This window comes from Macadamia integrifolia, unplaced genomic scaffold (assembly GCF_013358625.1).
Source record: "Macadamia integrifolia cultivar HAES 741 unplaced genomic scaffold, SCU_Mint_v3 scaffold1377, whole genome shotgun sequence".
Classification (NCBI taxonomy): domain Eukaryota; kingdom Viridiplantae; phylum Streptophyta; class Magnoliopsida; order Proteales; family Proteaceae; genus Macadamia; species Macadamia integrifolia.
The window spans coordinates 85,324-100,968 of NW_024868182.1; the positions used below are offsets into that span (position 1 = coordinate 85,324).

Sequence of the window (15,645 nt, forward strand, 5' to 3'; positions counted from 1 at the left end):
GACACAAGTGTGTGTGTGTGCGTGCGCATAAGAAAGATAAAAAGAGATGACATGTAATTTACCTCTCGAGCAACTCCTGCATCAGACAATGCCTCATCAGAATGCAGGTCCAAAATCACCAAAACATCACCTAGAGATGAGGAGAAAAGCATATGTTAAAGCTAGTGAAAAACTCAAGCTTATAAGAAAAGAATCTTAGTAATCCCTTACCATCTCCAGCTGCATCAAGCTCCTTTTCCTCATTATCTGGACGCTTGAATTCCCGAATAACCTGAAAGTTGAAAAATGCTTTCCAGTAAAAAACTATGATGATTTTTCAATTGGAATTAAAGTAATGGGCAGAAATTGACAGAAAACATGCAAGGAACTTTTAAGGATAAGTGTTTGGACAGAACTGGCAAGCATGAAATGAGTTGGGGAATTAATGGCTGGTACATAGATGTGTCATAACCCTAGTTGTCAAGGTATTGACTAGGCGTCTAAGGCCTTTTCAAGGTCAAGGCGTGTTGTTGCCTTACCGGATGCAGAAAAGGCAACCGCCTTGGTAACCTGGGCGTCACCTTGGACGCTTTGGCCTACCTTGTGACCTGGGTGGATGCCTTATTGTATTGTGTGCTCTTTTATTTTTTATATAGATTATGTTTTGTAAGTACAGATTCTGTTTTTAACCGCCGTATTGGTATGTGTACAAGATTATGAAACCATAGTTGTCAAAGGCTTCCACCTAGGCATCCAGGCTCTTCATGGGTCCAAGTGGACAGCACGCTTTGTAGACACGTGTTTATGTTGATTTATTTTTACTTTCATTCTTTTAATATGCTTATATTACATCTTATACTTCGTTTACTACATCTTGATTTTCTCATATTAGGTCATTGCTAGCATAATTATATCATATTGCATTAATATGGCTTCTATTTTGCATGTAAACATAATTATATAAAATAATCATAGCTACATTACATCTAGTCAGCCATATACTGCACACCCAGGGCACCTAGGCGCCCCTCCAACGCCTTGGTCACCTAGTTTCGTTGACAACTATGTATTAAACATTGTGATACATTGAATCATGCTTAATGCAAACTTACATGGTCACATGTTCTATAATTCTTTTCTTAATAATATGTTGTTATTTTCTTAGTTTATTGCTTTGTTTTGAGAAATATGCTTATATTATAGGGAAAACCTTGTTGTAACCCAAGCTGGTGAAAATTTTGTAACCTTGAATCAATATAACAAACTTTTTTTTAATGACGGTGAAAATCCTAACATTTCACAAATGTACTCGAAAAACATGCAAGACAATGACAACTTTTGAAAATGACATAATGGTAAGTCACTTTCAAATTATTTTGAAAACCCTTTTTTCACCACTTCAGTTACAACAAAGCATTCATTGGTTGTTATATGCTGATTTCCTCATGTTAGGTCAGTATTAGCATATTTTGCATGTACTATTCAGTACACTGTATTATTTAGGGAATTTTATTTCCCATTCAATGTATTGCAAAAGATTGTTAGAATTGTTGGTGAAAGGATTGCATCAAGTACTAAAGGAACATGTCTCTACTACAAGTCTACAACACAATCAGGAAACGGGAATCATAACATGGAAACAAAACATAATTTTAAGTGACAAGAAAAACCATTTAACATAAAGATCATGATTACTAATTCAAGAGAACCTACCCTTTGGAAGACGAGTGCCAATTATCAAATGCAATAATAATACCATAACAGATCCACTGACAGTTTTCTTCTTCCAAGCTAGAACACAGATTTAAATTCGAAGATCACATGAAACAACTGAAAAATGCTCTTCGTAATAAGGAAGCAAGGCCTATGTTTTGCAGACAGTCAAACAGCATAATGCAATCTTCCACCCCAAAATAGTAAGCAATGTAATCGTTCACATAATTGATAAACAGAGAGGAAAACAGAATGTGAAGAAGCACCTTGATATCAGTACTCTTCAAACAGTGTCCAGCAAATGTAACTTCTCCATGTTGCTCAAATGTTAAGACATCTGCCTGAGACATTGCCTTGATTTCCTTAGCAACAGTTCCCATAGCTTTTCCTAGCCGTTTACCCAATACACTAAAACAAAAATCCAAGAAAGAACAAAGAATTATGCAGGAACTCATGCAAAGGATCATCAATGAAATAAATTCAATGCTGATATACCTGAAATCAGGCTCCGCACGTAAAGAAGCATATTTCAGAGGATCATTGCATGGAACAAGTAACCTAATATTGAGCTCTTCAAGCACATACTGCATTGTAAATGGAACTTCAATTAGTGGAAAAAATAAAAGAATATAAAACATGGAACCCAGTAAGCAAAATAAACTAACAGGAAAATAGAAACATTGATGCCAGTTAGGCGAGGGCTTACTTGGGGTTAATTTGTGAAATTTGAAAATTTATTTATTTCCTTTAATTTAGAGTAGGGTATCGATCATATCGATCAAGTTAGTTGGGTTAGAATCAATCTTTATTTCCATTAGTAGAGTTGGATCTTGATTCTGCTTTAGAGTAGGTTCCTCTTTTGTTTCAGCTTCAATTAGGAAAGTAGGTTTACTATTAGTCTTTAAATATCATCTTGTACCAAACGATTTAGTTGGATTTTGAAGAATTATAGATTGAACGAAGTCTTAGTTTGAAACCATGGTTGCTGTGAGCTTCATACACCTACTCCTCTAATATTCTTCTCCCCTCTTCCCACTATTCTCTTCTTTCTATTTTGTTTCTGATTTTTCTGCTGTTGATCTTTCCCCACCTGTGAATCCCTGTTCTGGGCGGTACATCACAGCCCAAAGAATCGAAGGGATCTCCCCCAACACAAGTCCTTGCAGCTTCAAACTTGGGGCTAGCTTCACCACATTAAAGCAACCCAACTGCAGGCTTTTCTTGGCCAGAAACAGCCTCTACTGTGAGCTAATACTCCAAGACCAGACCTGGAACACTGTTCATCGTTAGACCTGAGTTGCAGGTGCAACAACTCCCCTTTGTGTGCTGTTTTGCGGCACCTATCTGTCGGATTCAAAAGATCAGAGGGCTTCCAGCCCTCGCCTGAAATTTCAGACATAATTGAGGAGAACCGAAGAAGTTGTTTCGCAAGCCTTCAAGCATCGCTGGTCTTCATCCTTGGTAGTCGTAAGGTTGAAGAAGACCTCCCATCTTCACAAATTAATTCCCCTTTTGCCCTTTCATATATAAACTTCTATTTAATTATGGAACTGCCACCCCCTTTAAGACTTTGTTTTATCTACCCTCATGTCTTATAGTTGAGCCATCTAATATTTGTGTGGGCCCATAAGCGATCTGATTCCGATATTGGAACCTGGATGCGTATCAAACATACTAGCTCATGATCACAGAAGACTTTATGGTTGTATTGTATAAACAGACAAACAGTTACAACATAAAGCGCAGAATGATTTCAGCACAATAAGTGATGATAGTAAACAACAAAATAACATAACCATAACAAATTGGTCATGACTCTGCGCCTAAAAATGCTTAATACAAATAAAAAAATAAAAAATAAAAAGAAGGAAAAAGAAAATAACAGGTATAAATTGAGTTATAACAGCCATAATTAATATCACTAGTGCCTTGCAACGGATCAGTAGAATGCATAGATGCACACTCATTACTGTTGCATTGAAACAGCTACTGCTGTCAAAATCAAGCTCAGCTTAGGAATGGTCCAGCAAATCATAACCAATGGCATCAGCATTCAGCAGTTGGTCAATATGGTACTACTAAAGATTTAAATGAGATATTTAATGTGTCAAATCAAATGCCCATATATATAAATGTAGTATATTAGAAAATTTTCCTTGGAAGAGGCAGAACACACCAATCAATAGTGAGGAAAGGAAAAAAGAGAAGATTGGAAATTCCAATGAATTTAAATATCAATCCAAGCAGGGCAAACAAGAAGCAGGAAAAGGATATCAAAAAGGATATTCCACATTTGTCACCTCTTCAGGGACTGGATTCTCTGATGGAGGGACCACCCGCAATAGAGCATGGTCAAACTAAACTTTGACGCATACTCTCTCAGGAATCATGGTCTATCAGAAGTTGTTGGTGTAGGCAAAGAACGCTGCAAGGATAATCTCTTTGGCTGACTCAGGCAAGATAAGGGACGATGACTCAGTGAGGGCTGAGCTTCTTTCCTTACGTATTGGTTTAGATGCTTCTGTTAGAAGAGGATTTAGTAATATCTTGGTGGAAGGTGTTTCAACTGTTGTGATTGGGTCATTATGAAGGATAAAGACAATCCCAGGAGATATCTCACCTTCTTAGACAAATCCGCCATATGAGTCCGTCAGTTAATTTGTCATTTCATAAGTGGTGTCAAAAGCTGAACTGAAACGATGAGACCAACCCAAACCGAACAAAAGCCTTAATGGTTCGGATTGTTCAAGCTATTCAAAGTGTTTCAGTTATGGCTAGGTCCGGGCTAAACCAATAGGCGCTCGATTGGCCCAACTATTAGGACAAACAGACCAAATCGACCATATACCTGAAACTGGCGTACTATAACATGACAATAGTAGTCAAGGCGCTGCTTGGCATCCAATCGGTTAGTTAGGGCCTGGGCCTAGGCGATTGTCGCCTTGGTGTAAGGCACTAGTTAAATTTGAATCTTGGCATAACAAGGTATCGAACCAGGTTTGGCACTCATTTATGCCAAATATCATTTAAGTAAATAAATTATCTCTCCATTTACTTAAGATATTATTCATAAATAAGCAAACAACCTCTCAAATTAATCTCATAAAAATAGTTAAAACTTCAAATCCCAAAAAAGAAGAAGAAAAAAAAAAAGCCAACTCCCTAGTTCAATAACAAAAAATTGAATTTTCAGCCGTAGGGCCGATTTTCAACTTTCAAACGCTAGTTTTTTCTCAAATCTAAAAACTTCATAAATCTTTTTGTTGTAATAATGGGTTTTAGGAAAGTGTCAAATTCCAACAGGCCCTCAAGTCCTTAAGTGGTTTAATGGTCCTTGTAATATTCTAAAACTTTCTCTCCGTTATTACAAATAAAGAAGGCTAGTGTCATGTTAGACACAAGTCATTAGCAAATCCAACATGGTATCATAGGGTTTCCTCCCATCTCCCTTTCTCAATTTTCTTCTCCTGCATTTCTCTCTATGTGGTAGTACCTTAAACCACCAAGAGAACCACTAGCCTCCATCTCTCTCTCCCCTGGGCTCTCAGACTCTCATCTACAATGATCCGAGAGACCCAACTCTTAATTCCAAGGTGCTTTTTACCTATTTGATGCACTGATCGTCTTGATGTTGGTTGCGATTTGTGCTACTGATCCTTGCAGTGGTATATACTAGCCACTTTACCATCTTAGGACTCTGTTCCAGAGCTATCCCCAAAATCGATTTGTCAGGGTTTTCACACTTTATCGATTTTTGGCTTTTTCCTATTTTTTGGTGGTTTTGTGTGCTTCTTCTTCCTCTAGCTGGTGCCTCTTCCATTAGCACAACCCCCTTGAGTTACAACCATGTCTACCAGCTCTTCTACTTTCACTTGTGGATATACCTCAGCACTTCCCACCTTTCCTCTTTGTGCTATCATACCTGATGGTACAAACTACCTTATGAGGGTCACGCTCGATCTGTATCTCCATCAAGTCCCATGGCTATTACGGTAACCTCACTAGAACCTCAAAGCGTCCGACCATAGGTCTTGAGATTGAAAAGTGGGAGTGTGCCAACTCTCTGGTTATTGCCTTCCTTGTCAACTCCATACAGCCACATCTTTCACATAGCTATCTCCTTGACTCTGCTTCGAAGATCTAGAAGTCTGTTCAAGATATTTATTCCCAGACGGGGAATAATGCTCAGGTTTTCAAACTGCGCTAAGCGGTTCGTGACTTGAGAATAAGAGGGCTCACACTGTCACAGTACTATTATGAGAAGCGCACAATCAACTGCACTAGACTTTTATAAGGAGTATACTCCTTCCACTCCTTAGGATGTCACATGATTTCAGAAACAAGAGGACAAGATCTGGGTCTATGACTTTCTAGTAGGTTTGCATGTGGAATTTAATTAGTTGTGGTCCCAAGTACTGAGTCGTACCCCCTTTCCTACCTTAGATCATGCCTATGTTGTCATAGAACTTGAAGACAACCACCATACCACTATGCTTCCATAGCCTATTGCCAGTCCCACTGAGAGATCTGCACTTGACTCTGGCACTCAGTCCTTCAACGCAACCCCACAGTTTGGTGGCTCCAGAGTTCCATGGGGGAAGGAGCGTCACACCAAGGAGCACTGCTGGAAGCTTCATGGCAGTCCTACTGTTACAACTGGCATAAGGCAAGGGAAGGGTAGTGCCAGTATTCCTAGTCAGGCCAACCATACCGAGGTCCCAAGCTCTGACTCTACTTTTAGCACCTCAACATCCTCGCTACCATTTGATGAGCTTACTGTCCTCCGGCACCTTTTGACACGTCCAGCCTCTCCTGGATCAGCCACTGCAAGCTCTGCTCATTCCAACCCTTCTAGGTCAACTATCTCTTTCTGTGGCCATACTATGTGTCCCTTCTACCCTTTGGATTATAGACTACGCGGCTTCCGATAATATGACAGGCTGCTTGTCTTTTTTCACAATACACAATCTGTCCTTGTAATGGTAAGGTCAAGTTGGCTAACGAGATTTATTCCACTATTTTAGAAAAGGGCTCTGTTAGTTGTACTCCTTAATCTTTCTACTGTATTGCATGTTCCCTCTTTTCCTACTAACCTATTGTCCATTAGTAGTCTTACTTCTAGTTTTAATTGCAAAGTCACATTTTTTTCGTCTCATTGTGTTGTTCAAGATCTTGTGACAGGAGCAACGATTGGTTCTGGTAGGGTGCATGGTGGTCTGTATCTGCTTGATATGACTCAGTGTTGGTATCTGGTCAGTCTCTTTAAACATTTTCTACGTCACCTCCCATCTTTGAGTTATTACAGTGGCATCGTCAGTTGGGACATCCCACCTTTGGGAACTTTAACTAAGGTTTTCCCTCTTTTAAAAGTCGTAATTTGAGTTAGTTTTTTTGTGAGGCATGTGTATTGGCCAAACAAACTCGGATCACTTATTCTTTTTTTCAGAAATAAATGTACCACTCCTTTTTCATTGATACATTCTAATATTTGGGGTCCATCCCGTTATGTGTCTGTATCGGAGGTTTGTCCCTTTTATTGACTATGATTCTCAAACCATTTGGATTTATATGATGCGAACCAAGGCGAGACCTTCCATTGTTTTCAACAGTTTCACCGGATGGTTCAGACTTAGTCCGGTACTACCATTAAGATCCTTCGTAGTGACAATGGCCATGAATACTTTGAAGGGTCCTTTCAGGCTTACCTTTCCGCTAATGGGATGATCCATCAGACTAGTTGTGTCATCACTCCGGCTCAGAATGGCACTGCTGAGAGGAAAAATCGTCACCTTTGAGAGGTAGCCCGTTCTCTTATGTCTGAGATGCATGTTCTCCCCAGTACTGGAGTGACGATTCTCACAGCAGCCTTTCAAATCAACCGGATGCCTTCTGGAGTTCTCACCTTCCGCTCCCTTCTGGATCTTCTCCAGGGCTCTGTTGCTTTTCCTTTTCCTCCCAAGGTACACGACAGTCTCCGCTATGCTCAAAATCATCACACTCACGGGAAGTTTGATCCTCGTAATCTACAGCATATTTTCTAGGGTATGATTACTCAAAAAAGAGATCCATCTTTTGAGTTGCCTATTATTGTTCATAAAGGCACTAGGTCTTGTACTTTACATCCTATTGCTAAAACTATTTCTTATGACTCACTTTCTCCTTCCTACTATAGTTTTGTGTCTACTTCTATCGTCTCTGTCCATTCCCTATACTTGGCAAGAAGTGAGTGCAAACTCACAATGGCAGGCACTATGGTTGAAGAGATTCAGGCTTTCAAAAAGAATGAAACATGGGATCTAGTGTCTTCCTTCACAAAAGAAGACAATTGGGTGTAAGTGGGTCTTCACAATGAAAAGGCTGATGGTACTTTGGACCGTTACAAGACCCGACTTGTTGCCAAAGGCTTCACTCAGACTTATGAGATTGAATACCAAGAGACATTTACTCCAATTGTTAAGATGTACACAATCCGTGTTATCTTATCTTGTGCCTCCAACTTAGATTGGGACCTTCAACGACTAGATATGAAGAATGGAGGAAGAGTATATGGACAGTCCCCCTGTGTTCACTTGCTCCAAAACCCAAAGGAATGTATAATGTATGAAGCGTACATCATATGGGCTGAAGCAATCCCCTCGTGCCTGGTTTGGGCATTTTTCACAAGGCTATGGTTGCTACATGCTATTCTCAAAGCAATGCCAACCACAATTTGTTTATCAAGAGATTTGGTGGGATTGTTATATGGATAGTCTATGTAGATGATATTGTCATTATTGGTGATGATCTATGATCTGGTAGAGATATCTCGCCTCAAGAGATACTTGGGTGAGGAATTCGAGATCAAAGATCCAAGATAGCTTCGTTACTTCCTCTTCTGCCATAAAAAAATAATACTTGGAAAGGCAAGCTCCTTTCCATAATACTTGGAAAATGCTCGCTAGGTGCATAACTGTTTAAATGCATTTATGAATGCTTGCGACTATGTATGAATTAGAATATTCAGATTTCCATGGTCTTGAATATGTTTATATGGTTTCCCATTTACTGTAGTTAATTATAGAAATATCCAAAGAACTAATAGAAGATGAGTATGAAGTTGGGTCACATGCTGATGTCTGATGATGGACCCAGATTTCCTGGACTGCCAAAAACAGAATGTACTGTAACTACTGCAACAAATTCAAATATCAGGACAATAGGAAATTCTGTTTGGGATGAATTTAATGTAATTGAAAGTAAAAACTATAACGATGGGAGGAATAGAGAAGAATCCTTAACATGTGAACGAGTCTATAGGGCTGAGAGTAGCATTAATGGAACCTTATGAGACTTTTTTTAGGTAAGTACGAAAATAAATAACAAGGGGAAAAGGGAGAGGGAATAGACAAGACCAGAAGGCCTAGGAAAAAGAGGATACACCCCTGGGGGGGGGGGGGGGAGTCAAAATAGACAAAGGAAGACCTTAGGAGACAACAATGAGTCTGTTCCTTGGGGAATCAACAACCAATCAATGAGGAGACAGCGAGTTTGGAGGAAACATCAAAGTATATGGCATTCCAAATCTTGTCAAATGATCTGGAGTTGGAAATCCATCTACGCAGATTGCGTTCCAATCAAATGTGGGTAATGGTTGCCCCAAAGGTGAGCATCGCAACAATTTCGCAAATAGAGCTATTACCAAAGGTCATGTCAACCCATATCCATTCTCTCTCAAGTGAGAAGGGCCTTCTCCTGGCAGGCCAACGTTTGGCAAGGACACGCTTCCAGATGGTGAAGGTGAAGGAACAATAAAAGAATAAGTGACTAATATCTTCTATACCATTCCAACACAAACAACAAGCAGGGGGAACAGAGATATGGTGATGAATGAGAAAGGACTGTGTAGGGAGGCAATTGAAGAGAACTCTCCAAACAATGAACCTATGCCGAGGCATGTGGGATTTGAACCAAACAATCTTATGCCAAGGGGTGGTGGGACTAAAAGAGTGGACTAGATGCCAAGCAGAGGAAGAGGAGAATTAGCCAGAGGGGGATGGGGACCAAACAATTTTGTCATCTCCACCATCACCATTAGGGGAAAGGGTAGGGAGAGAGGACCAAAGGGCAGAAATGGTAGCAAAAGTAAGAGGAGGAGACCAGGAGCCATTGTAGATGATTGAAGAGACTAAAGAGTCATTTAAAAGATCAGAGTAGTAGACTGCTCTTGGGCCCACTTTCAGGAAGAAGACTCCATCTGGATGCCAATTGTCAAGCCATAGGGAGGTTGCAGAACCATTACCTATGCAAGAGTGAATGGCATCAAAGGCAATAGGTCTGACTTGAAGAATTTGCGCTAGACCCTGGAGACATCTGGGAGAGGGATGGTCCATAAGGAATCTTTGGATAGAATGGAAGAGTAGACCCAAGAAACCCAGATGTGTTTTTCCAGCTTCCAGAAAAGCTTCAGCATACCCACAAGGTTGGCATCTTTGATTCTTTTTTATCCCAGTCCTTCAGATTTGGGACGGCAAATGGATGACCAACGGATTGGATGGAGGAATTTAGCAGAATCAATACCTTTCCAATGGAAGGTGCAGAAGAGGGTTTCAATTGTCTTGATGATTAATTTAGGAATTTGGAAGACTCCTGACCAGTAGATATAGAAGGACTGGAGGACCTATCGGATCAGTTCTAGGTGACCCATGTAGGATAGGAACTTGCCTTTCCAGAGTTGCAGCCTTTTTCTGATTTGGCTCATCATTGGGGTGCAGCGGTGGGCTTCCAACTTGCAAGAAATCAAAGGGAGATCTAGATACTTAACAGGGAGGGATCCAAGAGAGAACCCTGTGAGCTGAAGGAGGCTTGCTTTGGAGTGGTTAGAAACCCCAAATAAAAAAATATGGGATTTGAGGAGATTGATGCGGAGCCCAGAGAGAGATTCAAAGAGGTGGAGGGTGGACATGATTGGTTAGATAGAGACCGGGTCAGTTCTAGAGAAGATCATGAAACCATCAACAAAAGCAAGATAAGTTAGCTTGAGAAATTTGAACTTGAGAATAGGAGAGATGAGGAGATCATCAGTACGGGATTGCATGGATCTAGAAAAAACCTCAAGGTCAAGACAAAATAAAAAAGGGGAAAGAGGACAATCTTGTCGAATGCTGATAGAGGATGCAAAATAACCAGCCGGAGAGCCATTCACCAAAACAAAGAACTTGGGAGAAGATATGCAAGAGTGAATCCAATTAACAAAGATCGGGGGGAAAGACATAGCAAGCAAGACTTTAGAGATAAAGTCCCATTGAATGGAGTCGAAAGCCTAATGAATGTCAATTTTGAGATGGGCCACAGGGGAGTGGGACTTCATACCAAACGTCCTCATAATCTCAAAGAATGATGTTATTAGAGATGCTTCTTAAAAAAATGAAGGCAGATTGGTTTGCACTAACATGGGAGTCAATGACAAGATAGAGGCGATTGGCTAGAATTTTGGTTATGAATTTGTATAGAAGGTTGCAAAGGGAGATGGGTCTGAAGTAAGACTTAGAGGAGGCCCCTTCCTTTTTGGGGATGAGACAATAGGTTTTATTGATCCTATGGACTTGAGAGGGGTTGACAAAAAAGCTTTTAATGGCTTTAGTAAGATCAACCCCAATGATATCCCAGCAGGAGGAGAATAAGCCCCTACTAAAGCCATCGGGACCTGGGGCATCATTGGACTTATGGGAATGAACAATTGCAACTCCGAATCGAAAGGGATTGCCTGTAGAGAGGGGATGAGATTAATGGGGATGAATTTATTGAGAAGCAAGGGGATGGAGGGGTCGGAGGAAGGGGGACAGAAGAGATCCAAGAAGAAACAGCCTCAGCCTTAATGGCATCCGAGTGAGAAAGGAGAGACCCATCTCTGGTGGTAAGGTGAAGGATGGAGTTGGATCTGGACTTCAAGGATTTGAGGAAATAGGCAGAATTCCAGGCTCTAACCATTTGATCCAGGATTTTTGTCTGAGAAATCTTTCTTTTTGGGAAAAGAGGAAGAGGATCAAGGATTAAAGTATCGGTATCAGTCAACGTATCGGTCAGCCAAAATTAAGATATGTATCGGAGGGTATCGTATCTGAGATACGCTAAAGATACGCACATAAATGGATAGAGAACACATTTTCATATACTTTTGCATCAAAAAACAATTAAAAAATGCTATATATAACATGTCGAGGGTATCGCACTGATAGACAAGTATATTAAGTTCAAAATGTTCAAAATGATGAGGTTTCTTACAGTTTTTTCTATTCTCATTTCCATTGCCACTGTGATGAACGTCATGAAGAGTGTCGTGGTGGTTCATATTCATAGCTAGGACCTTCTTCTTGAATAAGAGCAACTAAGATGATGATGTGCACTTGTCAAACATAGGCACAATATTTACCCCAGTCGAAATATCTATTGTAGTGGGACTCTCATTCATGGTAGAATCTTTTGTAGTGCTCTGGAGTGGCCAATGTCGGTCCTGCATAAGTCTCATATCCGTAGCCTCAAGAAGCACCTGAAAATACATGGTGTCCATGTCTGGATGAGGCACCAACGTGATCCGAACAAATGCTCATTGACTCCATGCTACTCCTCAAAGCATGGTTTTGTAAGAACTTACTATTCAAGTTGAATGATCTTAAAAAACAAGGGCCTTCCTCCACTTAGCAAGTATAAATCCACCTAAAGATTTGCTTCAAACGTTGTTGACTTCTTGTTTCCTTCAAATGTTGGAGCTAAGGCTTGAATCAAGTGAGAAGAAGGAGAAACGGAGAAAATTGGTTCTATTTCAGATAGGAGATCAAAAAGAAACTGCTTTCAAGCTTTAGCCCTTTAAATGGTGTATTGTACCGTATCGTACCGTATTGATACGATATAGTACGATACGTACCGATACTTAACAATATGTACGATACGTCACTGGAATTTTAAAGCAGAACCAAACATACGTATCGCGTGTATCATAGTATCAGAGTGATACGATACGATAAGATACGTATCGGCCGATACGAGATGATATCCAAGAAATTCCATGTAGCATATCGATATGTATCGTACCGACTGCTAACGATTCCGATATATATCGGCCAATACGGTATGATACGTACTGATATTTAAAACCATGGGGAGGATAGCTCAAGAGATGTCTCTTTCTCTTTAGAAGCAAGAGAAGGATTGAGGTGGTCAGACTGGAGACAGGATTGGATGGTTTCCAGCCTACTTCTGCAAGAGGAGACACGGGTGGAGATAATGCCAAAGGTGGTGGAGTTCCAACCTTTTAAGGCAAGTTCGACATTCTTGAGCTTCCAAGCAAAGGAGTTGAGAGGGGAGGAGTAGGATTGGACAGGCATATCCTAGGCTGCCTTCACAATTGGGGAAAAACCAATGTCCAGATCCCATATATCAAAGAATTTGAAAGTCTTAGGGCTGAAGGAGATGTAAGGCTGGATGAAGAGGGAAAAGAGACTCTGGTCAAATATTCTCGGAAGACTGAATGTGGCATGGGAGGAGGGGAAACAGGAAAGTCAGGCTTCATTGACTAGCACTCTGTCAAGCTCACAAGCTATGTGGTTGGTGCTAACCCTTTTGTTATGCCAGGTATACTTGATACCTAACCATCTGAGATCATTAAGACTGGTGTCCTCAAGGCAAGAGTTGAAATCATCAACAAAAGTGGGATTTATAGAGGAGGCCCTGAGCTTCACATGGCATGCCTGACAACATTAAAGTCACCTCCCCAACCCCAAAGGAGGAAGCCAACTTGAAAAGCAATAAACCTAATGGCATTTCAGAGGGGGATTCGATCTAAGGCCCTATTAAGGCCATAAAATGGCAAAGAAGAAAAGGTGACTTCCACCACTAGTGTTAGAGACAAAGTAAATGAATTGAGAAGAAGATGAGATTTCTGAAATTCGAATCTTTGCAAGGTTACAAAAAACCCAAATTCTCCCAAAGGGACTGAAGGAATAGTTAGAGAGAAGGGACCAAGAAGGAGCAAAATTGTAGTGGCACTCTGGAGAGCATTTGCTTCAAAAACCCTGGTTTCCAAGAGACAACAGATTATGAAAATATAAGCTTTGAGACGAGCGAATTTTGGCTTGCTTGGCTAAGGATTTTAGCCCACGGCCATTCCAAATGGTCTAACAATTGATATGGGGAGAGGGGGTGGGCAACAAGACCTCAGAAGAGTTGAGGTTGGCAAGACCAAGATGGGAGGGGGGATGACTCTTATTACGCCTTTGGTATTCCTTTAAAGGAGGGGAGCTAAGCATAGTTTTTAAGGCGTTGGTAAGGCGAAAGTGCTGATGCGGTCCTTTGGTAGTAAGGCAGTCCGCCGACTTACGAGAAGTGTGAAAAGGCAGTCCGCCGACTTACGAGAAGTGTGAAAGGCGACCGCCTTATACACTAAGGCACGAAAGGCGACGCCTTATACATGAGGCGGTCGCCTTATGTACTCGCTATTTTAAAAGTAAAATTTAAAATTGTTTTGTTGAAGATTCCAAAGTACATTTTCTCATTGGCAGGTGTATAAGTTTTGATGCACATGTGATGCATTGGATCGAATTTTTTTTTTTTTTAAACACATTATCACATCCGCAGGACTGACGACTGAATGCTTCTTGTCGTATATTTTTTTATCCACGTATATCTTCAATCTATCATAATTACTGGAAACATTTGAAAATAGGTTACCGTGAATTAGAACTTTATAACACCATACGTCAGAATATGCTGTCCCGCAATGCAAGAGTTGACGCACCTTACCTTATCCGGACCAGATCATCGGTTACTATTTTTTTTTTTTAAACAAATTTTAAAATTGCTTGATGATTCCAAATCACATATTCTAATTGGGAGGTGTATAAGGTCTGATGCACATATGATGCATTGGATCAATTTTTTTTTTTTAAACAAATTTTAAAATTGCTTGATTAAGATTCCAAATTACATATTCTAATTGGGAGGTGTATAAGGTCTGATGCACATGTGATGCATTGGATCATTTTTTTTTTAAATAAATTTTAAAATTTCTTGATGAAGATTCCAAATTACATATTCTCATTGGGAGGTATATAAAGTCTGATGCATTGGATCAAAAACCATATAAAAAATAAAAACCCTTACCATAAAAAAAAAATTAAATAAAAAAAAAACCAAAATCAGTAAAAATCGTGCCTCTCAGTCTGCTACTTTGCCTCCAAATCGCAAACCCCCAAGGCCCCAACGTCCGACGATCCTTTCTCCGGCGACTTCTCCTTCTCCTTCTCCTCCGACAGTCTTCGGTGACATCTGGCGATCTCTGACAAAGTGCTTTCATCTCTCTCAATCTCCGCTCCAAATCGCAAAACCCCAAACTAACTAACAGTGAGCCGCGGCAGCCTCCTCCTTCGATTCTTCTCCGGCGGCTTCTCCTTCTCCTTCGACAACCTTCGGCAACCTCCGGCGACCTCCAACGAAGTGTCCTTCCACATCTCCAAGTATGTTTTAGTTTGTATTTTTAATTTCTGATTTGTGCGATTTTCTGTTTCTCTTTTCTTCTTTCTTCTCCCTGCTTCTTCCTTCTTCTTTTCTTCTTTCTTCTCCCTACTTCTTCCTTCTTCGTATGATTAGTTTTTTTTTTTTTCTTCCTACGGTGACTATTGGCTGGTTGATAAGTGCAGGTTCAGGTTTTTTTTTTTTTNTTTTTTAATAACTTTAGGGCTTAACATATTTATTAAAATAATTTTGGAGAAATTAGAAGAAAAAACTTAGTTGTGTAAAGAAAATCTCACACAAAGGCTATGTGAATTTGAGCTTATGAATGAACAGCACAAGTTTTGACTCCACATTTGACTTTAATTTGTATAGATTGCGTTAATCTGAGCACTACTAATATTTTTCCTGGAGTATTTTTTTCTTTTTCTTTTTCTTATTTTGATTTTCCCATATCTCTTTAATGGAGGC

The 15,645-nt window shown here is 40.1% G+C and overlaps 1 protein-coding gene across 1 annotated transcript in view; it reads right to left on the minus strand.

The window, feature by feature from the left end:
• Positions 1 to 15,173, minus strand: part of LOC122063601 (isoleucine--tRNA ligase, cytoplasmic-like) — a 28,146-nt gene extending 12,973 nt beyond the window's left edge. The window contains exons 1-6 of the mRNA XM_042627304.1: positions 15,066 to 15,173; positions 7,398 to 7,715; positions 2,188 to 2,276; positions 1,959 to 2,100; positions 211 to 271; positions 63 to 130 (exon numbers count right to left, since the gene is read on the minus strand). Coding sequence (XP_042483238.1) covers positions 63 to 130; positions 211 to 271; positions 1,959 to 2,100; positions 2,188 to 2,276; positions 7,398 to 7,715; positions 15,066 to 15,173 — 786 coding nt within the window. The remainder of the gene's footprint in view (positions 1 to 62; positions 131 to 210; positions 272 to 1,958; positions 2,101 to 2,187; positions 2,277 to 7,397; positions 7,716 to 15,065) is intronic.
• Between the last annotated feature and the right edge of the window lie 472 nt (positions 15,174 to 15,645).